This window comes from Pipra filicauda, unplaced genomic scaffold (assembly GCF_003945595.2).
Source record: "Pipra filicauda isolate LSUMZ 115617 unplaced genomic scaffold, ASM394559v2 scaffold311_size1313980_pilon, whole genome shotgun sequence".
NCBI lineage: Eukaryota > Metazoa > Chordata > Aves > Passeriformes > Pipridae > Pipra > Pipra filicauda.
In genome coordinates, this window is record NW_024104434.1 from 1113068 (window position 1) to 1140823 (window position 27756).

Here is a 27756-nt window from a genome sequence, read left to right on the forward strand (position 1 = left end):
AGCACAGCGTTGCTGCCTCCATCGTGCTGAGAACCAGTCTGCACCTCGCTTACTACAAACAAACAAGCCAAGAGAGACTCCTTGCTGAGATCTTTTGAAGTTTTGGATGCCCCAAGGTCTGTGCCTAGCAGGAAGTTAGTCAAACATCACGGGAAGCTACAAAAGCAAGGAGCAAGCCTATCCAGGCCAGAGCTGTTATCGAGGGCAGGGGCGACTGAAGACACTATTTGGATAACCCTTGCTCAGGCACCACTGCTCGGACTTGTGTTGCAAGGCAAATATTTACCTATGGCCTAAACAAAGTCAGAACTTTGTTCAAAATACTGCATAACTTGAGCTGTTTCCTTGAACTTGTCTCAGAGAAGGGAAGGACTTGTGTCTGGTACCTGCGCAGGCCGTTCTTAGGAGACAAACTGGAGGAAAATGAAGGATCTGATCTGCTTCCTGGTTTTGTTCCTCGTTTCTGGAGTAGGAAGCTTTGATCTTGTCATCGACGAAATCCCAGATGTGAGTATTCAAAGGCAGGGCCTAGATCTTCCTTCCTTGCTGAAGTCCAGATGGAAGCAGCAGTGGGAGCAGAAGTCACTGCTTCGCCTCTCTGCTTGTGCCTCATGAATTCTCCTCTACTTTTATCTGTAACTGGGATTGTTCTGATAATTGATTTTCACCTACCATTCATAGTGTTGCTTTTTTAATATTACTGAAGTGTATGAGCACAACTCCAACTTTCTTTTCAAGCGGGTTTCATATTTTTACTCCAATGTTACCTTTAAACATGCAACTGCGCTTCTATAATCAGACCTTCAGCATATTTTATATCCTGTTTCCATGGAATAAATAGAAAAAAAACACCTAGACAGCTTTGTGGACAGGGTGTCCTGTATGGACCACTATGAACTTCAGCAAAGGTTCATATGGAATTGAGTTTTTGTTAACAGTAATTCAAATATGAAGACCCTATTGACTGTACATTCCTCAGCAGAGGGATGAGATAGTTTATAGAAGAGCTTAATTGGGTTAATACAATGATGAACAGAATTAGTTATTAGCTTTGACTCCGAAACTGAGTCCAAACCTAAACCCCTGGACTCAAGTGAACTTAGATTTGGGTATCTACACCAATTTCCATGTTGCTGTGTTACATTATTTCTGTGAAGTCAGCAAGGATGATGTGAAGCTTTCTTTTCCTTTGCAGGACTAATAAAAATCCCTAGTGAGCTGGGATATATTATTTTTCTTTCTTCTTACAGCACTTTTCATGACACAGCAACATTTTTTTTTCAGAGTTTTTAATTCTGAGGAAAAATATTCCAGACCTGCAGTCCTTTCTAACCATAGATGCCATATCAGTTTAACATCAATGTGCTTAGACAATTTAAGTTAATTTTGTGGAAACCTTTGTGTGTATATTATCATGTAAGTTGGAAAGGAACTAATGTACTGGAACTTACTTTATTGCCATAAATTAAACTCACAACAAAATTTAATTAAGAGTATTGCTGTGGTGTAAGACCTGCACTTCTAATTGAATCAGAACAGTTTTGCATTTGGAAAAGATCTGATGTTCTTTTGCTGTCAACAGGATAAGTTTAGTTCTTAGGTGTATTAGTGTAAAACCAGAGACAATTTCTACTGGTCTGAGCAGAAATTCTCAGAAGTCCTCTGAACTTGTTGATTTAAGCTAGATCAGAGTCTGAAATGCTGTAGTCACCATGGCTAGACCCATCCTAACAGTAATCATCTGCCTCTTGCTCTTTATGGTCATTTCATGTTAAATATTACTCCTCGTTTTAGAAGGAAAGGCCATAAAATGATGGTAAAGGTCATGATCTCATCAGAATTTATAGAGCTGGTTGGCTTCTGAGGGAAGTTGAATGTGTGAGGTTGAAGGATTTTGTCTGAGATGGTTTGTGCATCTGCTCCTCACTTGCACCAAGGGGAGGTTAATTCCCTTTGGAACTCTACTAAAGAGCTAATCAATAATAAATCAAGTGATAAGTCAAACACCAAGGCTGCAGCAACAACTTTTTCTTTCTTCCTCTTTTTCCTTTAGGAAGTGGAAAACTTGATTGACCTAGAAATTGATGGATTTCCTTCAAGCTCCAAGACGAGAAATGGCAGGTACCAGGTACAGTACCCAGAAATGCTCCCAGAAAAGAGAATCAAGAATACCTGGGAGCTCCTTCCAGGAGGCTTGTTCCATGTCAAGGGTTGTGAGTGTGCAATCAGGTGGGACCAGCAGGTCCTTATAGGCATTGAGACTTCCATATCTCTTGTTGGAACTGCTACTATTCTTTAAGCACAGCAAGGCTTTGTTTCATACCTGTTCCTAAGGAACATAGTTCAGAGGATAAGCAATGGAGATGCTCGTCTAACTTCATGTGTGGTGAAAATCCCATTGATACTGGTGAGGCTTTTCCATGAGAAAACAGAGAAGGACTTCAGACACTGGCAGCAGAGACTGAAACCTTTCACTCCCATGGATACTAAGTTCATTCCTATTTAACTCTGGTAAAAAATGTGACACTGTGCTCCAGTGCAACATAGTGTCACCTGGGTGATGAGCTGGTGGAGACTGAGACCAGGAAAGAAAATTTGTTTCCAGCCCACTGATGGGATGCAGATCATTATAGTCTGTTAGTTTGGGAAACAGAAACATTTGAAACAGCATTGCAGGACTTTTCCCGTGTTTTACACAGTAGAAATTAATGATAATAATCATGAAATCAGTTGTTTGAAGGTATTAACTTTTATTACACTGCATGAAAGAAATGATGATCAGAGTGGACCTCCAGCTCTGGTGCTGCCTTTCTTTAGCTTGTTCAATATAGGGAAAACAAAAGATCCTCTTGAGTGAAGTTGGATTTCCCAGAATCTTTGAAGTTACACACAGGCAAACCTGATTCTTCTTTATGCTGAGGCTTTTCCAAAGGAGCTTCACACAGAGTGTAAATGGAACTTATTGACACCTGAAGACCCCAATTACAGTGGCAGAAAGTGGCAGACTTTAACATGAATATGAGCCAAGCCCACTCACATATGCCAGGCCAGTATTTAAGTAATTTAATCATGATCCAAGGAGAAATCCTCTCTAGCTGCACTTCTTCAGGGTGTCATCTCTTCCCAACATGTCTGTATTAATACCATATGCATTATGTTGCATCTTTTCCCAAAAATTCCAGATACACACAGGTATAGACATATGCATGCAGTAATTTGCAATTCTACTGGTGGTTTTATTACATCAGTTACTGCTTATATTCCCATATAGAACTAAGATCTCATCTACCTTTATATTAGTTGAGTCACAATAAAATATAATCAATGAGATTAAATTGAACTATGCAAAAAATATCTTGAGACATCAGCTCTTGACCAACAACAAGCACACAGTTATTTACTGTTTATCACTAGAAGAAGATTGTCTCCCAAATTTTTGTTTCATAATTATGTTTTTCTACAATGAGGTAGACTCAGTAAAGTCACTAGCCCATGGGCAACAGGACAAGAGAGCTCCTCTGCAGACCCTATTGATTATCTGTAAATAGACAGAATAAGTTTTTAGGTCCAGATCAGGTATTCTGGTGAAAAATATTTGTTCCTGAGTAATTCCAAAAATGCTGTGTCTCAGGTGTGTGGATGGTCCTCGTGACCACAGCAGCAGAGTGTCCCATGGGCTGGATGCAGGTGACCTTGTGAACCTCTATGTGGTGGTGCAGAGGTGTTATCTCTGTTGTAGAGATAGATAATGGAGCTTGTGTCTAGACTGTGAGGCAGGATGTTCTTCCCCTGTGTTGGTCCTGATATCTGGCTGTTGAGAGCCAGGTGAAATCACACCTATTTCCTCAGTGCTCTGCCTGCCTGGTTTCCTCCCCAAGAGAACCAGCACAGGAAGGAAAAATGAAGAGAGAGGTTGGAATCACAGAACGGTTTGGGTTGGAAGGGGCCTTAAAAACCATCTAGTTCCAAGTCCTCTGCCATAGGCAGGGACACCTTCCACTATACCAGATTGCTTGGAGTCCCAGCCAGCCTGACCTTGAACACTTCCAGATCTCATCTTCCTTTTAGTTTCTTAAGTTAATTTCTGTCTAATGCAGCAGAATATCTCTGAATCTGCTTTCCTTATTTTACCAGGTAGCTGCAATATTCATGCCCAGTGATTTGAGCAACGATCAGTGTGAGGGGCTAAATACCCATAAGCCTGCACAGGTGTCAGGAGAAGACAATTCCCAGTACCTGAAGACAGGGTATCTGTCAGACCAGATCCTTCAGACGGTTCCTGAGGAACTTGTTGTCTCCATCCTAATTAGCAATTTGAGACACACTAGATATGGCACAAGATCCTCTTTTTGTCCAGTGCCATCATCAGCAGGTCTGGATGTGGTTTAGATGGTCAGCCATGAATCCTCACACCAGAAGTAGCACGAATTTCATGTGCCACAGAGGCCCATGTTCTCAGCAACAACATCAGCACTCGGATTTGAGGTGTTGGTATCTTCAAGGCCAGGTTGGATGGGGCTTGGGGCAACCTAGTCTAGTGAAAGGTGTCCCTCCCTTCCAACCCACATTATTCTGTGACTCTGTGTTTCTATAATTCTAGGATTCAGGGACCTGAAGATGTAGGGTACAGCTCTGTCCTCCTGACCTGTTGGAGTGGCTGCCCTCTGCAGCCTCTGAGATCCTAAGGGGTATGGTTGGCCCACCCCATGTCTGGCCTCTAACAACAGCTGTGGGAGTCACCATGTGAGCAAGTGATAAACTCCTGTCTCCATCAGCACCTCCCTCTTCTCTTCCACCCATCAAAAACAATCAGGAAGGAAACCTGGACATCTTGAAAGCTTTAAGCACCATTCCTAAAGCGGGTCAGGAACCCTAAGCTGAGAACTGGAAAGGTACCCCAATAAATAAAATCCTCTCTGTACTAAGGTCTTAACCTTCATCTTTTCAAAATTAAATTTGTTTCAGTTAAGGTTGGTTTAATCTTAATTTGTATTCCATCTGGTGATGCTCCCTATGCCAATAGTATGTGTGGGGAAATACATACCATGAGCAGTCACTCTTCATGGTCTGGTTCTTTATCAGATGTGAAGGTCCATCACACCGTACAGGGAAGTTTATGGGGTGTTAGGATGGACTGAGCAAGAATCAGTCCATTGGGCTTTGCAGAGGGTTTTGAGAGCCATAAACTTCCAGATCTTGAAATCCCAGTCTGAATGGTTCAGGTAGAGCTTGTATAGCTAGAAAATAAAAACCTGCATTTGTTCTCAGGCAGGTGGAAGTCATGTCTCTCTATCTGGCTTTAAAGGATCCTTAAAATCTTCTCCTTAAAATGATCTTATTATGACATCATCATTTCTTATACTGCACAAGATTTCTCTAGAAACACTATATTAATTAGCATCAGGTGAACTTAACAACTGTAGGTCAAGCTTTATGTGCACCATGTGACTAATGCCATTTCCATGAGCATCTGCTGTTGAGATCTGTATATTTTGGTATGTTTTTATAATTTAGCCATAGGCACCTGAACTAGTCTCCCTAAGTTTTTGTTGCAGTCTGTGGAGCTGAATGGCTCAGCTCTGTTGCCTGCAGGTATGGATCTGTGTCCAAGACACCTTGCTGGGTGTCAGATATCATGGAAAACCTACAGGAGCCTCGTGATCTGCTGGATCTCAAGATGACAGCCAGGACAGTGTCTTTGGGTACTGCCAGCAGCACTGGGTGCCCACTCCTCTAATCCCTACAGCCAGCATGGTTTGGGGTAGGACTCATTCAACCAAACCAGAGCATTTATTTTCAGATGAGGGATATCACACCATCGACCTTGAAAAGCTGAGCTTGCCTAATTGTGATGATAACATCAATGTAGATCTCTGCATCAAACGATTGCATCTCCCCCTAGAACTCGGTGAGCCAAATCCCACCCCAGGACTGTTTGTGTGAGGTTTTTTTAGGGAATTAAACAGAATTATTCAAATGGCCACAAGATGTCACCACCTCTTCATAGAAATTTCCAAACGGAACGATTCATTAGGTAGGGGGAAAGAACACAACCATTAATGGGCAATTTCAGATCTTCTAAGCAGTGCATACATAACTAACTTTCATATGGACAAGAATATAAATGTAATATCAATTATACAAAAAGTTTTGTAATACATACACGTTGTGTATAATACATAAATATTCTATAATATAAGTGAAAATGAGTTAAAATTATCTAGAGTTTAAGGTTTTTCCACTTTTCCTAAAAAAAAAAAAAAAAAAAAAAAAAAAAAGAATTTTTCTGTTAATAGATCAGGTGTCGGAGGATGACTTTCTGCCAGTATATTTTGCTTTCAGGAAGAACGTTTTTGTTCTCTGTTTTCTATAAAAAAAAAATAAAATAAAAGACAGAGGAAGAGAGATGTCCTGGTTTTGAGAGGCTCTGAGTCACAGCTGGGAGATTGCGTGTTCCAACATTTCATGTATAAATGCATAAAATAAGACAAAAGGAATATTGACACTAAATCAGAGAACTCAAACCAATTCTCATTCATGTCCAGAGAAGGGTAATTAAACTGGGGAAGGGTCTGAAGCACAAGTCGGATGAGGAGCAGCTGAGGCAGTTGGAGGTGTTCAATCTGGAGAAAAGGAGGCTCAGGAGGGACCTTCTCACTCTCTATAACTCCCTGACAGGAGCTTGTAGCCAGATGGGGGTCAGTCCCTTCTCCCGGGTAGTAAGTGACAAGACAAGAGGAAACAGCCTCGAGTTACACCAAGGGAGGATTAGATTGGATATTAAAGAAAATTTCTTAACTGAAAAGGTTGTCAAGCACTGGAGCAGGCTTCCCATGGAAGTGGTGGAATCACTGTCTCTGGAAGTATTCAAAAAAGTGTGCAGATGTGGTGCTTAGAGACATGGTTCGTTGGTGGACCTGGGAGCGTTCGGTTAATGGTTGGACTCGCTTATCTCAGAGGTCTTTTTCAGCCTTAACGATTCTGTGATTCTCTGTGATTCCGCAATTCATGTTCTTAGAAAACAGCTTTTAGACACTCTGATCCCTGTTTTGAAACAGCCAGTCTGTGTTCTCGGTTTTGCTAAAATACCTCCTCCATCTTTTCCTTTTCCAGAGAAGCACATCCGACTGGGGGTATGTTGGAGATCTGGTGAGTTCTTTTCTTCCTCTGCGGAAAATAATACGGAACAAAGTGATTTTCTAGTTAACCATTTTTTTGGAAATCAATCCTTCTGTTTGTTCAGTTCCTTGTTTTTAGTGCCAGTTGGGTATTAACCTATTTTCTTTAAACAGAGCACTGTTTGCACAATGATGTTGATACATCTGCTCTTGGAGGGAGAAGGGTATGGTAAATATGAAGAAATAAGCATCAAAAGTGATTAGACAATGTCTTAATAGACCAGTTTAATACTGTTCTCCCACTGCTGTGATTTAACCATTTACAACACTAGGTCAGTAACCAATGCTTCAGGTATCCTTTGTTTAGGACTTTTGTTGAAAATGTGAGCTCTCTCCTTCTCAATATATGATGTTGAGGATTACTGCATAGCTTTCCATGCTGCATTGCATCAATAGAGTGATTCCAAGGACTGGTTGCATGGTGAAAAGCAAGGAACATTCCCTCTTTCAGCTGGAGTGTTATAATGAACTATATTCACATGAGTATCCTGCCACAATTGCCAGGTAAAATATGGAGATATCTGGAACTTGAACTCATGTCCCACCTAGCTGCCATTTTTAACAGCAATTAAAAAATAGGTACTGAGACTATAGTAAAAAAAGGTTGATATTGCCCTTAAGGGCATTTTTTCTATTGATGTCCTAAATTTATAGAGTAATTTTATCAATTGCAGGTGGAGGACGACGACAAGATAGGTCTGTACAGCTACAAAGTTCAATCCACCATAACATCTCGGTTGGCCAACACAATGATCCAAGCCAAAATGGTGAATAATGCAAAACGGCCCCAGCCCATAGTGTTTGATGTGCAAGTCCCCAAAGGAGCTTTTATTGACAACTTTACTATGTAAGTAGTGGGCAGGTATCAGCCTTGTGCTCTGGCAGCGTTCAGTGGGGCGGGAAGGAAGTATTTGCAAAAGCAAAACACCTCACTATTTTACTGGTTCATTGTAATTTTAGCAGGCCTTCTCAAAGAAAAAAGGCTCATGTCATCAGTCTGTTTGTCTGTCCAGCTCTTCCTCCCCAGTAATTGTTGGGCCGTTGGGCAATATCAATAAAATTGGACAAGAAGTCTCAAATGGAATAAGCTTCCACATGTCTTGTGCAAGTTGGCATCAGAACAAATGAGAGACTCCCAAATTAGAGCCTTCACTGAACAGAAACTATCCTGGTTCATTATCAATTCAGAGAGGCAGCAGCCAGCTTGCTGGTCGGAGACGTGTCCTGATCCATGTTCCAAACCAGCCATGGCACCAGTAACTTCCTGCCCTGCCCAAAGCATGGGGAAAGTGTGAAGGAGGTGGAGGAGAACAGATCATCCTCAGAGCACAATAGTGCTCTGAAATAAAAAAAAAAAAAAAGCAGGTAGGGAAAAAGATAGAGATCTAGTGAAAATCAGATTTCATTACTTTGAGGTTAAATAAGAACCTTCTTATTTCATTTCCCACCAGCTTAGATTTCACTGATGTGAAGTGAAGAAACAGTCGATTGTAAAGTTGTTTTTTTTCAATCTGACTGTGCTTCTCTCTCCTAGGGATATCAATGGGATAACATTTACCAGCCATATTCGAGAAAAATCTGAAGCCAGAAGAATGTACTCCCAAGCAAAAGCCAAAGGCAAAGCTGCTGGAATAGTCAGGTATAAACACTTTGGCATATGGATTTTGTACTGGACTTGTTCACAGGAGAACTGAGGTGATCCATCCCAGGAGGAGATAGATGAGGGGGGATCCTGGGAAGGAAAATTCTTACTTAGAGCAGCTCTGATATTTAATTGTCATGGAATTAAACTGTCTGCTTCCATCTTGCTAAAACATACCTTGCTAAGAGACCACTGCAGCTCCCTGATATAGGCCACAGTTAGAATCAGACTCAGCAAATGCATCAATCTAAACCAAAATGCAGAGAAGCTTTCTTTCTCCTTGTATTTCCTCGAAATAACCCCACAGCTGACTTTTCAGGAGCAATGCCTTGGATATGGAAAACTTCCAAACTGAAGTGAATGTGCCCCCGGGAATGAAGATCCAGTTCCAGCTTCACTATCACGAAATGATTCGAAGGAGACTAAGCTCCTACGAGCACCTCATCTCTGTGAAGCCAGGACGCCTGGCCAAGCACATGGAGGTAAAGCAGAGCTGGTGTGTGGAGGCAGAACCCCACAGGTGAACCCTTGCTGAGAAAGCAGCCATGGCTCCTATGAGCCCCATAGCAGGACACTTCGTCTGTAGATCAGGGAGATGTCCCTCCCCGTGGCAGGGGGGTTGGAACTAAATGATCTTTAAGGTCCATTCCAACTCGATTCTATGACTCTAAGAGAAATCATCTTCTGGTCGTGGAGGGACAGTCTTTCAGAGATCATCAGCTCTCATAGGACAACGTCTCATGAAGTTGGGATTATTGTGAAAAGCACAGTTCCAAATAAATATCAATATTGTTTGTTTTCCTTCAGTCAAGGCAAGTTCACACAAGCACATATATATGACAAAGCTTGTTTGCAAGTGGTTCTGATGTGAGTCAGTCATGATTCAGGAGATGCCCAGATGTGCTAGTGGGAGAGGAGGCAGGACACATTTGCTCCTCACTAGACTGGGTTGCCCAAAGCCCCATCCAATCTGACCTTGAACACTCCCTGGGATGGGGCACCCCCAATGTTCCAGTATCTCACCACCCCCACAGTAAAGAATTTCTTTTGTATAACTAACCTAAATTTCCCCTCTTTCAGTTTGAACCCATTACTCCGTGTCCTGCCACTACAGTTCCTGATGGGGAATCCCTCTTCGACTTCCCTGTAGCCCCTTCAGATTCTGGAAGGTTGTTGTGAGGTCTCCACAAAACCTTCTCTTCTCCAGGCTAAACAGCCCCAACTTTTTCAGCCTGCCTTCATAGGGCAGGTGCTCCAGTTTCATTATCAATTTCATGGCCCTCCTCTGGACTTGCTCCAGCAGTTCCATGTCCTTCTTGTGTTGGGGGCACAGAACTTATGTGCAGTATTGTTACTTATTCTTACTCGGTTTTAATCTTACCCTCTTTCTTACACTCATCCAGAGGTCTCCTCTGTCCTCCATCAACAGACACAGGATGCAGGGCTTGTTGCACAATTCCATCTGACCATTCTTTGTTCCCATTTCATAAATGTTTTCTTCAGCTTTCCATGATTTCAGCACAAACTGTATACCAAAGTTTGCTGCTCACATTTCCTTGGTGCAGGCTGTGATCTGCTTCAAGCTGTCCAAAGGCCTGAGTTAGTCCTGCTGAAAAGGATGTGTTCTGCCTCCTGGTTGTCTTATTAACTATTCAGAAACACAACCAGAAAAAAGGCCTTATCTCAGGCTGACAGGATAAAAAAATCTATTTTCGAAATCACCTTGGCCATCCGAACAAAAGAAAAAGTACTCTCTGCACTGTCAATAGCATGAGTAGACGGGGAGACAACTCATCACAGAGAGTTCCTACTAGCTTCCTAACCCAAAGTAGCACTGAGGCAGAGCCACTTTGTGCTTCCTTTGTGCCTTTTCCCCCAGATTCTTTCTGTTCTTTGGACACTTTCGTTTTACCTTTCCTCCATGGTCAATATTAAGCACTGTGTGGATCCCCGCCATGAATGGGGTTGGCCCTACTGGAACATTCTCAAGGGGAACCCACCCCCTCGCTGGAGTTTGTCTGTGGAGAGTTCCCAAGATCCTGGTTCCACACTGGCACTGCTCCGTGCTGAATGTCCTCCTTTCCTGCCTTTAGGTGGACGTTCGCATTATTGAGCCGCAGGGACTTCGCTATGTCCACGTTCCCAACTCACTTGGAGATCATTTTGATGGAATCACCACCATCTCCAAGGGAGAGAAAAAGGTAACCAGTCACAGGCTGGAAATAGCATGAAAGCTTCAATTTTCCACTTGGCCCTACGCGGTCCTGGCATTTTTATTTTGTACCTGCTGGGAGCATGCAAAAATATGGCAAAAGTCTGTCTTTACTTCCATAATTATCTTCCAGGTAGTATTGTTTCTTGGTATACAGGCTCAAATTTATGTCTCTTTCACCCACATTCACAGTTTAGCAAATTATTTCAGAGGTACTATAGGGCTATATTATGTCTTACCTTCTCAGGAAATTTCAAGTTATCCAGTTAAAACAGAGGAAAAAAACCCATAAAGTCTGTGTGACTAAAACATGTGACTAATTAAAATGTTTCCTAGTGCTCAATTTACAGAAAAAAGAGCTCTTGTTTTTTTTGGGGGCAAAAAAATCTATTAAAAACAGTTAAAATCTATTAAAAATATTGATAAAATGACGGATAGTTTCAACCAGGAAAATGTTAAATAAGTCGATGCGTTGCTTACTAGAAATGGTTTGCACAGCTCTAATTGAAATATTTGCTGCTCTAGACTGGTCATGTTATTTGCATCATAGTTGCTACTACTGAATCAACATGTCCAGGCAAACCTTGGTGCTGTTTTTCTCTGGAGTCCATTTTCCGCTTAAACTGAGAGTGCAAATAATGAAAACAGAAAAGCGTTCAGCGAAATTCAGGTGTTTCACGAAGAGCTGGACTCTTCGTGTTTTCGATCGTCCACCTTTCGCACATCACCTGATTGACTGATGATCTCTTCTCATTTCAAGGCTCATGTTTCCTTCAAGCCAACGATGGCCCAACAACGAAAATGCCCCACGTGCTCATCCACAGCAGTGGACGGAAACTTTGTGGTGCAATACGACGTGAACAGAGAAACCACGGGTGGGGAACTGGAAGTGAGTGTTGCTGTCCCACTGGGGAGAGAGATCTGGGAGTACAAGAATTGCCGTCATTAAGTAAATTGTGCTAAACTTCATCCTTCGGGAGAATAAGCACGAGAACAAGCTCTGTATCCAATTAAAAGAACAGAGAGATTTTTAGTGGGCAGAATGGATTTACTTAATTTATGACTAAGAGATGGGCTTACGTATAGTCAGGAGCAGACTCCTGTCATGTCCAAAATCCAGTGTCTTTATACATAACAGCACTCTGGTGATTTAATGTTGAATCAGAGTCATTGGATGTTGTACCAATACATCACAGGGAGACAACCAGAACATCACTATTTTTATGTTAACATGAAGCTGAGTTATGAGGTTGAATTATTACAGGCAGAACAGTCTTTTTTTAAAATGTTTTTCATTTCTCCCTGTGCTAGTGCATGGCAGTTGTCTGAGAATCAGACTTTAATTCATGAGAAGTAAAGACTGTGGAGTATAAATGGTGTAAGGCTGCAGAGACTTGCAGAGCTGAAAGTTAGAATTGGCCAATAAAGAAGAATAGTAAAAGAAAATAGGGAAATAATTGGCTCATTAAGAAAATAAGAATTTTCTACTCTCCTGTTGTCTTGAGTGTCCTGAAATCTTTTCTATAGCTCACTTCACTGTGATATTTTTATTTTATTTTGCAGATTTTTAATGGATATTTCATTCACTTCTTTGCTCCAGAAAATCTTGATCCACTGCCCAAAAACATTTTATTTGTAATAGATGTCAGTGGCTCAATGTGGGGACTGAAAATGAAACAAGTAAGTGTTTGACTTCTATTGCAAAATGAGCCTCCTGCCAACTTTTCCCATGTGCTTTACTGTGCAATCCTGTAACACACTGGCACACAAAATACCAGCTTAATTCTTTACTCTTTACTCCACTGAAAATCTCAGTGAACCTGGAGAATATTCGGTGAATCAAAGACTCCACAATTTTACTCTTTATTTGTAATACACCTTCTATGTTGCAAGGAAGAGGTGGTGCCATCATAATACAGATTTTAGCTCCAAATTAAAATTTTAATTGACATCACAAAACATTTTGCAAAGGTTCTGACCCCTTTTTCTCTAATCTTCCCTATTGAATCTTGGGAAAGTCTCAGTGGGGGTACTACATCCCTGCTTTCAAAATGTGGACAAATTGTTGACAACCCTCTGAAGAGCAGTAAGAATTCTTTAGACAACATAACCCATAGAGGGGGAAAGAAATATGAAAAATAAAAACCTTTAATCTGCAAAGGGAAATACTTGGAGATACATAATCAGCCTCCAAACATGCAAACAATTGTTCTAAAAGGGAAAATCATCAACTGACAATCATGCCCACCCAGGGTAAAATAAGATGGAATCAGATGGATTTACAGCAGGAGAGATTTGTATTATATGTTAGGAAAAACCCTGTAGTTCTGAAAGAGGAGTTCAGGAGATTGCATATCATGTGTCACTGAAGGGTTTTAAGGACTGACTAGACAAACATTAGCCAGGGATGATCCAGGTATATTTGAATTTGCTTTGGAGCACGATAGTGAGTCTTGGCAGATTGCTTCCGTGGGGAAATCAGTGCTGCAAAACTGGGATACAGGTTAATTGTCACTTGTTTAAATCACACATCTTCAAAAAGATGTTACCCAGCCTGAAACAACTGCATTGCAGACAGAGCTAAAACTCCTGAGCTGATCTGAGCAGTTGCTCTCTCCAGAACCTCCAGTGCTGTTCCCTCTCACTTCAGTCAGGGTTACCAGAAGTTTAGCAAGGCTGGGTTGAGTCACATGAGCCTAATCTTCCTAATTGCATTTTTCCTGTGTTTGTTTGGTGGAAAGTCCAACTTTATGCAAGAAGTGTAAAAAAAAAGGGAGATATTTGGACAGCAAATTCCATTTTGGATTTCAGTGCTCACATGGCTATTCCTCAGAGGCAACCATTTGCCTGCAGTCACGAGTTAAGAAGATGCTTTTAGCAACAGGAAATACAAACTTACCTTCTCTCAAATTTCTCCTCAGACCATCGAGGCCATGAAGGCAATCCTGAGTGAGCTCCGTGCTGCTGATCAGTTCTCCCTCATCGACTTCAACCACAACGTCCGATGCTGGAGAGACAATCTGGTCTCAGCCACCCCAGCGCAGGTTGAAGATGCCAAGAAGTACATCCAGACAATCCATCCCAATGGGGGTATGGGGTTTTGATTGCAAGGTGCTCGTGGAAGTTAGAGATCACAGGAATGGGTGCCTCAGGCAGCCTTCAGATTGGTAGAGTATTCCTAACAAAAAGTCTGATTCCCAAGGTAGGAAAAGCATGCCTTGGGATTAAATGAGAGCAAGAATTGCATTTTATTGTGCTAGGGGTTGGGATGGCATTTCCTTTTACTGAAAGAGGTAGGGCAGATAGACCACAGACCATAGAACAGCTGCCTACCTCCACCCTCATAGATCCCAAAGTTCTTTGAAAGGTCAAGTCCATCCCATGCCTTTGTAAAGCACATCCTAAGTAGCCCAGCTCCAGGTTCCCCACTGGCTCTAAATTGTAGACTAGACCCTGACTGATGGAGATCCATGTGGTAGCAAAGAAACAAAGGGCGATTGATATGTTAGAAACCACAGAAGCACCTGAGAATGGTCACGTGGGAATTAGGGCTTCTCCCCCCAAAATGGTGGGGTCAGTAGCCCAACTGAAGTGCACCTCAGTTTGGTAACAAACAGGAGTAGTTGGAAGTTTTCACTGGTAACATGAAGTTACAGACTTGTCCAAAATCACATCTGTGTTGGGAACAGAAAACCATGCTCTCTGACTTTGTTACTCTTTAAGAATCAAGAGGTAAGCTTAGACACCTGTTCCCATCCGGAAAAGCCATTTTCAATGCAGCATTTTATTGTCGTCTCTGGATTCACTGATTTTTTTCTTTCTTGACAAAGAAAATACCTATTCTCTGACTGTTCAGCCATCAGATTCCTGTTACCCTCACACTAATTTCTTCCTCTGCCCCTTCCGTGCCACAAATCAAACCTTTAGATAAACTCGGCAAACATACACCTCTTCTTGTCCAAGGAATGGGCTGATGGCCAGAAAAGTTTGTTTTCTTCATGCTCTCATTCAATCACCTGCCTGCAAACCCACTAACTCTCCCCACCGCAAATACTTTCCAACACCTCAAACGTTCCCGCCGGAATTAGTGAGGGGGAATGGGAGGGCCCACATGAAGATGACAGCCTGGGATGATACAGGGAGCCAGAGTGCAGGCAGGTGTACCATAAGCATTACAGAGGAGGGGTTTTGCTGCCTTGATCTCAGGTCTTGTCCGTGTTAATTCCACTATAATCTTAGAACTGATCTGGACTCAGCAAGAATCAAACTCGTTTTCTTCACTCTGTCTTTGACAGGCACAAATATCAACGAAGCTCTTCTCCGAGCCACTTTCATCCTGAATGAAGCCCAAAATTTAGGCATGTTGGACCCTAACTCAGTCTCCATGATCGTTTTGGTGTCTGACGGAGACCCGACAGTAGGTAAGGATCCTGCTTTGGGTGGGAAGAAAGGTTGGTGGGATTTGCCTGAGAAAATGCATCAGGTACCAAAAAAAAAGAGTCCAAACAGATTGTCTTCGGTGAAAACAATTTGTTGATCTCCATCCAGGAGAAGCTCAAATGTTGCTGCAGGCACTGCAAAATGGAAATTTGGCATTGTTGTCTAGATTTCCCTAATATTAAGAGAGAGCCAGAGACACTGGAAGAGCACGAATGTGCTCACCTTGAAGGAGACTCCTCTCTTGCTCAGGGCAATGTCCCCCTCTCTGTGTCTCCAAGGTGAGCTGAAGCTGACGACGATCCAGAAGAATGTGAAGCAGAGCATAAAGGATGAATTCTCTCTCTTCTGCCTCGGGATTGGGTTTGATGTGGATTACGATTTCCTGCAGAGAATCGCAACTGACAACCGTGGCATGGCCCAGAGGATTTTTGGAAATCAGGAGACTTCTGCCCAAATGAAGGTGTGTTTCTGACCCACCGCCTCTGAAATTCCCCTGTCCTGTTCACAGCTGTGGAGCTGGGTAATTTCACTGTAAAGAGGGTCACAAAAAGCATAATTTCTCCTGGAGAGTCCTGCAAGATGTCAATTGTATTTCAGCTTAAGTGCTCCTAGTTACGGTTACTGTAGTATCTATAGTACATCCTTTACTTCATTGTAGGATTAATATTTTATAAAACAACTTTAACTATTAAAAAAAATATTTTTCTGAATTAAAATTAAGGCCTGGATTTTACTTTAGGCCATTTCAGCACTAATAAAAGGCCTGGATATAAACACAAAATGACAATCCAGGCCTTACCAGTGTAAGAAAAAGCTCAATTCAAGGAGGCTCTGGCTCCAAGTCTGTGAGCAACAACTGCTGCTGACCAAACTCTGACATCCTTATACTGTTACTATCCAGTGATTTCAACATGTATACAGGCTTCTCATACTTCCTTCCCACAGAGGTGTGCCAGGACACACTACCTGGTGTTCTGCCAAACAGAACAGCCCTGAGAGTGCAGTCCCTGTGTATGAGACAGCCCCCACCCACAGCACTGCATGGGTACCTCTTTTCCCTCTCTGGTCCCATGTGCTAGGCCCAAATGTGCACACATCCCAGTTCATATCAGTCAGGTACAACAGGGGCAGAAAGGGGTACACAGTCTACAGCACAGAAGTGAGTAAAAAGGAGATATAGGTCTATATTTTGACAAGAATTAGATGGGAAGCAGTTGTGTGTCTTACCTAAGAGCTGACCAACCTGAGAGTGGATTCAGGCCCATATACACCTGTGCTCAAGCCTTTTAGGTCTAGGAAAAGCACAGCCCATGAGCTTCTGATCATCCTTTGACTTTCACAAGACTTGGACTAGATATTCTTGCTGTACCCCCTTACAAGTGTACTAAGGTGTAAGTATGAAGAAGTCTGCAATCTCTGAGACAAGGAGAGTCCCTCTTGCTCATTAGGGCTCCAGGTTTTGTCACCTGCTGTCCTTTCAGTAAGAGTGGCATGTGTGGGAGGGTCACTTTAGGTACAACAAACTCACTTCTCTGTCTCCTTCCATCTCAGAATTTCTACAACCAGGTCTCCACCCCACTCCTGAAGAAGATTCAGTTCAACTACCCCCAGGAGTCAGTGTCAGACGTCACCCAGAGCAGCTTCCACAACTACTTTGGTGGCTCAGAGATTGTAGTGGCTGGGAAGGTGGACTCGGAAAACCTTCAGCACTTGGAGAGCGTCGTCACAGCGACTGCAGTGAGTGAAGGTGTCCCTGGGATACCTGCTCGGAGAATTTGGGGAGGTTCACTCACTCATGTGTACAGGCTCCCTGCTGAAGGTTATTGCCAGTGGAGTGGGTTTTTCCACTTAGGTTTTGAGCGGGAGTGTGAGAAAACTCATGGGGGGTTTGTCCAACAGTGTTTCACAAAAACTTCAAGTACAGCCAGGAATAGTCAAGACCTGCAGCCTGCCAGAGGAACTTCCTTCTGATTTTTGTACCATCAAGATTCAAACCAGACTAAGACTATGGATTTTCCTTCATGCTTTGTAAAGATGTGGGGAAGATCCCCTAAGGCAGCTCCTTTCATGCCTGAACCTCCCACTATTGGGGAGTTCAAGCTGATGGATCTACAAATGTCTGAAGTCCTAGCACTGCCCTTTGGTGTTCTGCCTGGATGAGACTTTCCCCATGTTTTCAGGGCTGCTCTTCCAGGTGGACTGGGATGGAGTGGGAATTTTACTATATCCAGATTCTTCTTTCTGAGGAGGAGCTGAAATATCTGCACTCATACGGAGCTTAGGAGTTGTCATTTGTTAGTTGCAGAGAAAAAAAATAAAGCATCTTCAACATTCTTTCCCGCCAAAACACAGTGCAGTCCAAGGGTCTGTGGGAGAAAGTAGAGTTTGGTTCCTGTTCCTCAGTGGAATTGGATGTGAAAAAGCCTGAGGGGAGGATTACAAAGCTCTGTTAAGAGCCTCTACTTTTGGCACGTGGTAGTACCCTCTTTGGATACTGTTAACAGCTTCCTAAACTACTTAATCCACTGTCACAAAAGTGTCTTTAACAGAAGACTGTTACATCTCCCCTCCCCATGGCAGCCAAGCCAATGGCTCTGGGACTTTCTCACCTAGAAGTGTCCATGGGCAGAGCCAGAATGGGTCCTTAACCCCAACCATGCTAAGAGGGGAGCTCAAAAGCACCTCATTCTCCTGGCTCACCTGTCCTTACCTTTATCTCTCATTGGCTGCATAGGCAAACGCAGAGCTGGTCATGGAAACCCTGAAAGATGTTGAGGAACTGGATGGGTTCATGAAGAAAGACAGATACGCCGATCCCGAGTTCACCAGGAAGCTGTGGGCCTATCTGACTGTCAACCAGATGATGGCAGAGAGGTGAGGAGAGGTGTGGTCAAACAGACCTGGCTGTGGGGCTGAGGAATTGATTACAGAGCCTGAGTGAAAGCCACGAAGCAGTTCAGTATCAATCTCCTCTGAAGCAGAAACAAGTCTCCTACTGAGACCAGCAGATGGACTGGGCTTCTTTGAGCCCAAGCCAAAGCCCACAGAAGCCAAAAACAGTCTCCTTATGCAGAGTGCATGCACACAAGCCCTTAGCCTTTCCCTCTCACACCACCTCCCAGTTTGGCTCTATGACAACTCCATGGTGGAATTGCCATAGCAGCTGCCCTCTGGAGCTGCTAACCATGCCTTCTGCTTCTTTTTCCACCCAGAAACGCAGCCCCCACTGCAGCTTTGAAGAGGAACATCACCAAATCCATCCTACAGATGTCTCTGGACCATCATATCGTCACCCCCTTCACAGCCATGCTGATAGAGAATGCCGAAAAGGATGAGATAATGCTGGCAGACCAACCCAAAGACCCCAGGAAGGGCTGCTGCTCAGGTCAGTGTCTCACTCTGCACATTACTGTGTTACTCATTTTGGCTTTGTTCTCCTGGCGTTGGAAGAACAGCTGTGTTCATTGTTCACACCAGGTGTTTCCACTTAAAGGATAATCTGTATTTTCAGTGAAAACTGACCAAATCTTCAGCCACTTTGAGAGTATCTTGCTACACAGGTGCTCCTTGGAGCCATTGGCTTCAGTGAGGACTGACTGTGCAGTGATGATTTTTCCAATAAGTGCACAATTTCACAGATTGAACATCTTCTCACTGGGACAGACACCTCTAGTTCCCTGCCCTGAAGCTGTAGAATTGACTTAACCATATTTTATCACCACTTTTAAACTTTGGAAGCTTCCTAAATTGTTTTCAATCAGTCACAAGCTGTCATGGAACCTGAGTTGCTGTAACAACTGAGTCCCTCATTAATTAAACTTCTGGATTTAAATCCATTATTTCCATAAATGTTCCAAAGACCTTGTTATTTACAGCAACCTTACATCCAGCCAAATGATGTGGAGCTGGCTTGTTCTAGTATTATACACCAGAGTCAATCTCACAGCAGTAGCTCTTGACATCCCTGGATGTCCAGCGCATCCAGAGTCATCCCTGCACAGCCATGTGCTTCCAATGAAACTCAACAGCAGCTGTTTTGCACCTTCATCAGTCAGCGATTTGGAAAAGCACAGCTGTGGCTGTCGGGAAAACACCACCAGTGTTACAGAACCACTGAGAGTAGGAGATTAACCCCTCGAACAACTGATTCTGTTGATTTAAAACCTTATTCATAAATGTGAGAATTCATAGTTGGTTGTGAAGGAAGGAAATAACCCACATTACACCAACAGACAGCATCATCCATCTGGCATTTCACACTGAACAGGATTGTCACTGAAATTCCGAGCACATGTCCTGCATGCTCAGCTCTCGTGCTTCTGGATAACTATAAAAATGTTCTGGCTCAATTACATGGGGTTCTTATGTCTGTCAATTGTTATATTTAGATTCATTTACTGTTCTTGTCTACAGCTGAGACCAAAAGAGAAATTAAGTGTTACTTATACTGCCTACTCCAGCTGACAGCCACCAAACAGTCCAGCCCAGAAATAGCATGTATTGCATTCACATGTAATCAACTCATTATACATGGCACCAGCTGACTAATTCAGAGCATAATTATCTTGATTTAGATGATACAGAGGATTTAAGTGATTTTAATAGGAGATCTCATGTCTCTGTGTTTAATGGAATAGTCAAAACTTCACAGCACTGAAAGCAGGGTCAAGGCATCCATGGATTTCAGGGGCAGTGGGACAAGACTCTTGAACCTTAGCAGAGGGTAGAGCTTGTAAAAATAATATCAAAGTAAATCTGTGCTAAGGGTTGTGCAACACATGGGCTGTACCAAAAAGTTGACATGTGTAAGGCATGGAATGGGTAATCTGAAATAGAATTTACTGTCAGTTGTTATACAACTCCAACTGGAGCAGCACTGTGTGTCTTCACGGACAGAGACTGTGTTTTACAGTGAAATCTCTCACTTTTCAAAGGATTGACAAGACAGACTTGTTGCAAAACTGGACTGTCAATGGGACAGCTTCTCCACACATAAGAGTCTGTGAAATTAATATGACCTGGGAACTCAGAAGTTTTTTGTCCACTTTTTCGTTCCTGTCCTATCTGGATTGACTTCACACGTAACTGCCTGTGTAAAAGCAGCCTCTGGTCTGAATTAGGGATACAAGGAAGAAGATGCTGACAGAGATTTAGAAGATTCAGCTGTGCACTTTTTTGTCCTTCTGTTGTCCTTCAGCTCTTGTTTCCCCTTATTCCTCTTCACAGCAGTCAATATCAGCCAAGATGTCAAAACAAATTGATCATTTAAGATCATGTTGCTTTATGAACTAAGTGGGAGAGACTGGACACTTTCTCCTGCTTCCATCATGGCAAAGGGAGATAGAGTTCAAGTAGAAGGGAATAGAAAGGATGTTATATTAAATCCTTACACTTTGCAACCTTTATGTATGTGGGACATCCCAGGGCATGCAGGAAGAGTCCTACTTTTTGTCAGGCACCTCAAACTCAGGCCCCAAGCCAGCAAAGCTTTTACCACACGCTAAATTTTTAAAAGTCAGCTTTTTATTTGGCAAAACACTTAGGCCCTTACACTGGGGGCTTTGATAAAGGGAGGGCTGCTCACATAAATAAGGATTAAAAAGTCAGGCTCCATTTTTCACCGATAGCTTATGGTTTGTTCAGCTGCCCTGGTAAGTCATAATCCACTGGTGGAGATACTGGAGTAAATCCATCTTGGCTTCATTACACAAATCTGTCTGTTGTAAATGGTGTGGAAACCTGCTTTACATTGATATAAAGACATCAGGCTCTGATCTACTGCAATGTTCTGAAAATTACGCTATTAATATGTCAGCACTTACAGAACCCTAATTATGGCTGTCATCTGACAGGTACTCTAGGATTAACTCCAAATGCACCTAATAACAACAAAGGTATTCCAGCCTGGGCCAATGTCACAGCTGTGCCAGTCAGCTACATGCCTGAGCAAAGGAGTCCTCCTGTGTCCTCTCTGAGCATCAACAGAGGTAAATATACAATATTTCTCCTCAAAGAAACACCAGACAGCAACACCCATCACCTAACAACTCATCACCATCACTGAAAGTGTTCCAGGCCACATTGGACAGTGATTTGAGCAATCTGGTCTAGTGGAAGGTGTTTCTGCCCCTGGCAGGCAGGTCTTTCAGGTCTCTTCCAAACCAAGCTTTTTCTTTATAAAATCAAGCTTTTTCTCTATAAAATATGCAGCAATTTTGGCTTTGAATTGATGAACCTGTAAAAAATACACTGTCAGTTGCAAGGATGAAACTATTTTGGATCCTAATAGTACCTAAAGCATCTCAGTGACCCCATGTGCTGCTGTATGCTTCCCTGAGGCTGGGGCTGCTCCCTCAGCTTAACTTCAGCTTCTCTGCAGTAGCAAAGCCAGTGTACAGTTACTGCCATTGTAAAATGACAGATGAAAGCTATTGTAAAGTTACTGCTGTTGTAAATGACAGATGAGTGTTCTGTGTTAGATAAAAATCTCCGAGTGCACTGATGACTGATGGATCCTGTTAATTCTTGGGCCTTTGCCACAGTTTAGTGCCTACTTAAACAAGCCAGCTGTGAGAACCACTGCCTATAAACACGGTGTAACTGCAATAACTCTGTGTGAAATGTGTGTATTTACGTAGTGATCAAACAAAGAGCTCTCAAACTCCTTCTCGCACAGCTCAAGGGTTAAACTGAGAGTTTAGATAGTGAAGAAAGTGCTTGGAAAAGAAGATGAGCAAGGCAACATTACCTGTCCAACTTATCCGAGCATTTTGCACTGGGAGTTCTTTTTGTTCCTTGAAATGTTGATCAGAACAGGCCTTGGCATCAAGTTGAGGAAGACCAAGCAGTTGGTGAGAATAAGGAAAAATGTTTGAGGGCTTTATTCAAGAGACTCTATATATTCAAAATATTCAAGACATTCAAAAGCTCCTTGGAGGGTACCTACTCCACTGCTTCCTGTGAAGACATTCTTGGTCAAGGGTCTGGGATCTGTTTAGTCCACTAGGAAGAGTTAAATACTTCCAAAAGACGAGGGAAACCAGCAAATCAAAGGAAACTGGCCTGTTTCACTGTGTGTCTGAGTGGTGACAGGGAGATGTAGGTAGGCAGGGTGTATCTTTACCCAGCATCAAAATGATGATGTGGACTTGTAACATGTCTAAGAGCTTCTTAATTTGAGAAATGGATGTCCTGGGAGCATGTCATTTCTGGAAACAGGATGGTCATGGGGGGGCTGGATACTAGTTTTGAACAGACCTGTCACCCAAAACCTGCTTTTTGTGCCCTAGGTCCTATCCTGGACCTAGACCTCAAAGACATGTGCCTGTCTGGTGTCTAACTGGGTCCTTGGTCCCACCTGGAGGCTGGCTTCCATCATGGAGAAATAAAATTCTGCTTCTAAAACTCCAGGTTGAGCCTTCCCTTTAACAGGGAAAATATATGAGGAGGAAATGTCTGAGGGGCTTTTGTCAGGAGCATCTATGACCTTCCTTAGCTACTTTAGGAGTGGAAAGGTCCTTTGTCCTCCTGTGAGGAATCCCAAAAAGTGCTTCAAAATCCCCTGAGCAAAGTGTCTCAGCCTCTGTGTCCCTCCCCTGGCCAGGTGCTGACCTGCTTCTCACACCTGTCTGCTTTCTGTGTTTCAGTTGACAACGACCCACATTTTATCATCCACCTGCCCAAGAGCCAAAGGAACATCTGCTTCAATATCAACTCAGAGCCTGGGAAGATCCTAAACTTGGTTTCTGATCCTGGTACTGGTAAGGGAGTAAAACATGTTTTATTTTACCGCACAGATTTCTTGTCTTGGGTCTGAAAGATATTCTGAGGGGGCAGGGGAATTGTCTACAGGGGGGACTGTGCTGACAGGAGTGTGGTCAGAGGCTCTGGTTATTTTCTTCCATATCTGGAGTTTGAGCTTTGCAGTACAAGAAAGATGCTGACAAACTGGATCAAATTAAGTGGTGCCAACCAAGGTGATTACGGGGCTGGAGCAGAGGGCACAGAGGGAGAGGCTGAGGCAGCTGAATTTGATAAAGCTTGTGAAAAGAAGAGCCACGGGGAGTCTTGTTGCTGTTCTCAACCACCTAAGGAGAAGGTGGAGCATGGCACATCTCCAAGATGCACAGCTAAAGGATAAGAGGCTACAGAAATGAGCTGCAACAGGTGAAATTCAGAGTAGGAGTGAGGATGGCCAAACACTGGGAAAGGAGCCAAAATCATAGAATCATTTAGTTTGGAAAAGACCATAAAGATCATTGAGTCTAACCATTAACCCAACACTGTCATGTTCATCGCTGAACCATGTTCCCAAGTGCCACATGCACATGTTTTTTGAACATTTCCAGGGATGGTGACTCCAACATTTCCCTAGGAAACCTATTCCAATACCTGACCACCCTTTCAGTGAAGAAATTTTTTCTAATATCCAATTTAAACCTTCCCCGGCACAACTTTAGCCTGTTTGCTCTTGTCCTATATGAAAAGCAATGAGCATATGGGGGCAGGTGAAGCTAGGCTGGATTTTGGTACCATTCCTCCACTGCCCTTTCTGCTCCATGCTTTTCATAGAGTGAGGGACTGAAGGGCTTATGAATCAGCTCATACTCCCAGCAAGACCTAACAGCAATTCCCACCAGATTATTTTGCTAAGGCGTGAACAGTAGCATCAGGAGGCGGTTTAATAAATAATTCTCTTCTCTTAGCTGGCAAAATGAGAAAAACATGGAGTCAGAGGAGTTCCTGTTTCTGTTGATCCCATGGTGCTTCCTCTTGAGATCAGAACTCCAGGTCTCTAGGCAGTGCTCCAAGATTCAAGATTCCTCCTCTTCTGTTCACAGGAGTTGCGGTCAATGGGCAGCTCGTCGGGGCCAAGAAAATGGAGAATAAGAAACTCAACACATACTTTGGCAAAATTGGTTTTTATTTCAAAAACAAAGGACTGAAAGTGGAGATCACCACAGAAACTATAACGCTGAAAGATGGATCTCATGCCATCACACTGACCTGGTCTGACACGGGGCACATCATTAGGAAACAGTAAGTTGAGCAGTAGTTTTTACCTGCTCCCACAAGCCCATAAAGCTATTTGAGATACCTTCAGGGTTCCTGCCATGACATGACTCACAACACCAGGAGACCTTCACCTGCAGATTAACAGTGTTGGACATGTTGGACACCCTACAACACTGTTTAGGTGATGGGATCACCTCCAAAATCTCCATTCATTGTAGCAAGAGCTTAAATTTGTAGGGCAAGATTTGGTTGCTTAAACACTGGCATGAAGTGTCTGTCCTATTAGGCACTGTCCTGCCAGACCTCTGGGTACCAGTCTAAAGGCTCTGATGGATTCTCTGGCATATCTGCCACCTCTGTGTGGGTGTTCTGGATACCTGAGAGCATCTCAAGGGGTCTGAGAGCCTTTGTTTGAGCAGCTGAACTGAGCCTGTCCTTTGGTTCCTCTCTGCCAGGCTTCTCGTTTCTGTGAAGAAGGAAAGCAACGTTACCATCACTGTGGGGCAGGAGATGTCCTTCATGGTTCTGCTGCACCGTGTGTGGAAGAAACACCCAGTGAATGTTGATTTCCTGGGAATCTACATTCCCCCTGAAAACCAGTTCTCTTCTTCAGCCCATGGGCTGATAGGTAAGGGCTGGGGGTCGGGTAATGGGAGCAGCAGTGCACTAGGAAGGGGTTTTTCTAGGTCTTTGAGTGGATTTCAAAATCCTGAGTTGGAAGGGACCCATAAGGATAACTGAGTCCAACTCTTGCACAGGACAAACCCAAGAATCACACCACGTGCCTGACAGCATTGTCCAAATGCAGGCTTGGTGCCATACCCCTTCCTTGAGAAGCTTATTCCGGTGCCCAGCCACCCTCTGCACGAAGAACCTTTTCCTAATGTCCAAGCTAAACCTCTCCTGGCACATCTTCATGCCGTTAATTTGTTGGTGTCTGTATCCCAGTGGGGAAGATGTGAAAATTATTCAAGAAGAGAATGGGGAAAATTTCAATGTCCTGAAATGCCCAAGGACACTGTAGAACATCAGGGACCAGGAGATTATTCTTTGTCCCAGGTGGAGAGGATGTTTTCAGAACAGACCTAACTAGACTTGGTGACACTGTGACAGGGCTTTCCCCATCTGGCTAAACTGCTGCGAGCTGAAAATAAAAAGACTTAAACAAACCCCTCAAACCTTCCTTCTGAGAAGATTTCTGTGCAAACACCTGTAATTCAGCTCTCCCCTGAATGACAGCCCTTTCTGGCAGTGGCATAAAACAAAAGCATAGGCTCAGTTCATAGGGAAAATCAGCCCTATAAGCCATGGACCCACTCAAGGCTCCTTTTAAAGTGTGGGAATCCTGAGGAGCAGAGGAGATTGTTTTCCCAAATAGTCTTTGCAGCTCCAGTCTGCTTTCTTAGAACAAGTGTGTTGGCTCAGCAGCAGAGCTCTTTATTCTCCTGGTGTGGGTGATCCCATAGCACTGGAGACACAGTGCCCTGTGATCCATGAGGGGTTTTCCTGCTGGAACTAGTCTGATTTTCCAAAAAGGCCCAGCAGCAGCTGACATGGAGCCTCAAAGATCTCAAATTAAAAAGGTCCTAAAGCCTTAAAAGATCAGGATGCACAAAGAGCTTTAAACCTCTCTCTGATCAGGTCAGTTTGCCTCTGAACCAGAAGTGTCCATCCACCACCAAACACCTGGGCAACCTCCAGAGAAACCACAAGCCATTATGGAAGTGAAGGGCAACAAGTTCACTGTCACCAGGTAGGAATCACGTGCTTTATTGCTCTCTAAATCTGCTTTTTAAGGATGTCAGTCTGCAGGCTTATTGAGTCTCAAGGATCTTGGGGGGAAAATCCCTGTTTTCTCTCTGCTAATAATCTGGGTTTAGCAGTTGTTAAGACACTTGAAACAAGTTGGTTCTTTCATATTTCACAGATTCATTAAGATTGGAAAAGCCCTCTAAGATCATCAAGTCCAACTGTTAACCCAACACAGGTCTGCCACTAAAATCATGTCTCTAAGCACCACAGCTACATGTTTTTTTGAACACTTCCCTGTGCAGCCTGTTCCAGTGATTGACAACGCTTTCAGTGAAGAAATTTTTCCTAATAGCTGGTCTAAACCTCCCCCGGTGCAGTTTGAGACCGTTTCCTCTTGTCCTATTGCTTATTACCTGGGAGAAGAGCCTGATCCCCACCTGGCTCCACCCTCCTGTCAGGGAGTTGTAGAGATCAGGAGGGTCCCCTCAAGCCTCCTGTTCTCCTGGTTGAGACCCCCCCACCTCTCTCAGCTGCTCCTCACAGGATTTGTGCTCCAGACCCTTCCCCAGCTCCATTGCCCTTCTCTGGACATGCTCCAGCACCGAAATGTCTTTCTTGGAGTGAGGGGCCCAAAACAGAACACAAGATTTGAGCATGAACTGTTCTGTCCTTAGAGCTGCCCAGCACCTGACTTTGGACAGTCTGTCTGTGTATAAGTGCCTGGAATCCCCACAAGGCCCACGAGGTCATAGAACTGTAAAATTAATTGCCTTCTGTGGCTGTTTCCACTTTTTGCTGGTGGAAGACACACAATTCACCACTTAGGCTGAACAGTGCCATGACTGAGCAGGATTATCAATGTCTTCTTGCCTCCTTGCCATGCTGTGACTCTCATTTTGGGTGTCCTCTCCCTCCCAGGGGTGTGCAGAAGGACTACAGGACAGACCGTGTGCTTGGGACCGACGTGCCGTGCTGGTTTGTGCACAACAGCGGGAAAGGGTTCATAGACGGCCACTACAGAGATTACCTCGTCCCCCACCTCTACAGCTTCATGAAGAGACCCTGAATGCTCCACCACAAAGCCAGTTTAGCACAAAAAAAGTCTTATCTGCTCCTTCATGCCCAAACAACTCCTCTGAACAGCAGCTGTCAGCCTGTCATGCCACATCGACTGGAGGCGACTCCACCACTGTTTGCTTTGTAACTGCTCAGTGTTTCAAAGCCCTGTAACTCCCTTTTCTGCTAAGAAATGAAATCTGTAATAAAGTGACGTGCTGGGTTGTAGGAGGTGTCTTGCTCTTGGTGTTGTACGACTTAATGGGTTGTAAACTCCACTAAAAATTTCAAGTGTTCTGTAAAATCCATTTCATAGCGGAGCTGTAACAGTGTTGTGGCTCCTGGAGTGTGGGTAACACTCAACCAGGTTTAATAGTTATTTAATACTTTAATTTAAGCAGGTTTAATATACCTTTGTGTTTTCAGACTGCTGGGAAAATATAAGTTCATACCATGCTAGA

General features: G+C 43.4%; 1 protein-coding gene across 1 annotated transcript; it reads left to right on the forward strand.

Moving 5' to 3' along the window:
• Positions 1-104: 104 nt before the first annotated feature.
• Positions 105-27523, forward strand: ITIH2 (inter-alpha-trypsin inhibitor heavy chain 2). Its single transcript, XM_027739932.2, has 21 exons — positions 105-507; positions 2054-2128; positions 7114-7149; positions 7853-8025; positions 8713-8817; positions 9140-9302; positions 10914-11021; positions 11793-11921; positions 12596-12712; positions 13954-14122; positions 15328-15453; positions 15751-15932; positions 17024-17209; positions 18207-18346; positions 18685-18857; positions 21325-21459; positions 23119-23232; positions 24313-24511; positions 24943-25115; positions 26129-26240; positions 27158-27523. Exons 1-21 carry the CDS (start codon positions 424-426, stop codon positions 27303-27305), a joined length of 2847 nt encoding a protein of 948 aa, XP_027595733.1. The 5' UTR covers positions 105-423; the 3' UTR covers positions 27306-27523.
• The last annotated feature ends 233 nt before the right edge of the window (positions 27524-27756 follow it).

What these genes read in the sequence shown, in the direction of transcription:
- ITIH2 (XM_027739932.2), top strand. Translation starts at nt 424, where the DNA reads ATGAAGGATCTGATCTGCTTCCTGGTTTTGTTCCTCGTTTCTGGAGTA. An exon ending in TCATCGACGAAATCCCAGAT is followed by an intron (nt 508 to 2,053) that starts GTGAGTATTCAA and finishes TTTTTCCTTTAG; the next exon opens with GAAGTGGAAAACTTGATTGA. An exon ending in GGGGACTGAAAATGAAACAA is followed by an intron (nt 12,713 to 13,953) that starts GTAAGTGTTTGA and finishes ATTTCTCCTCAG; the next exon opens with ACCATCGAGGCCATGAAGGC.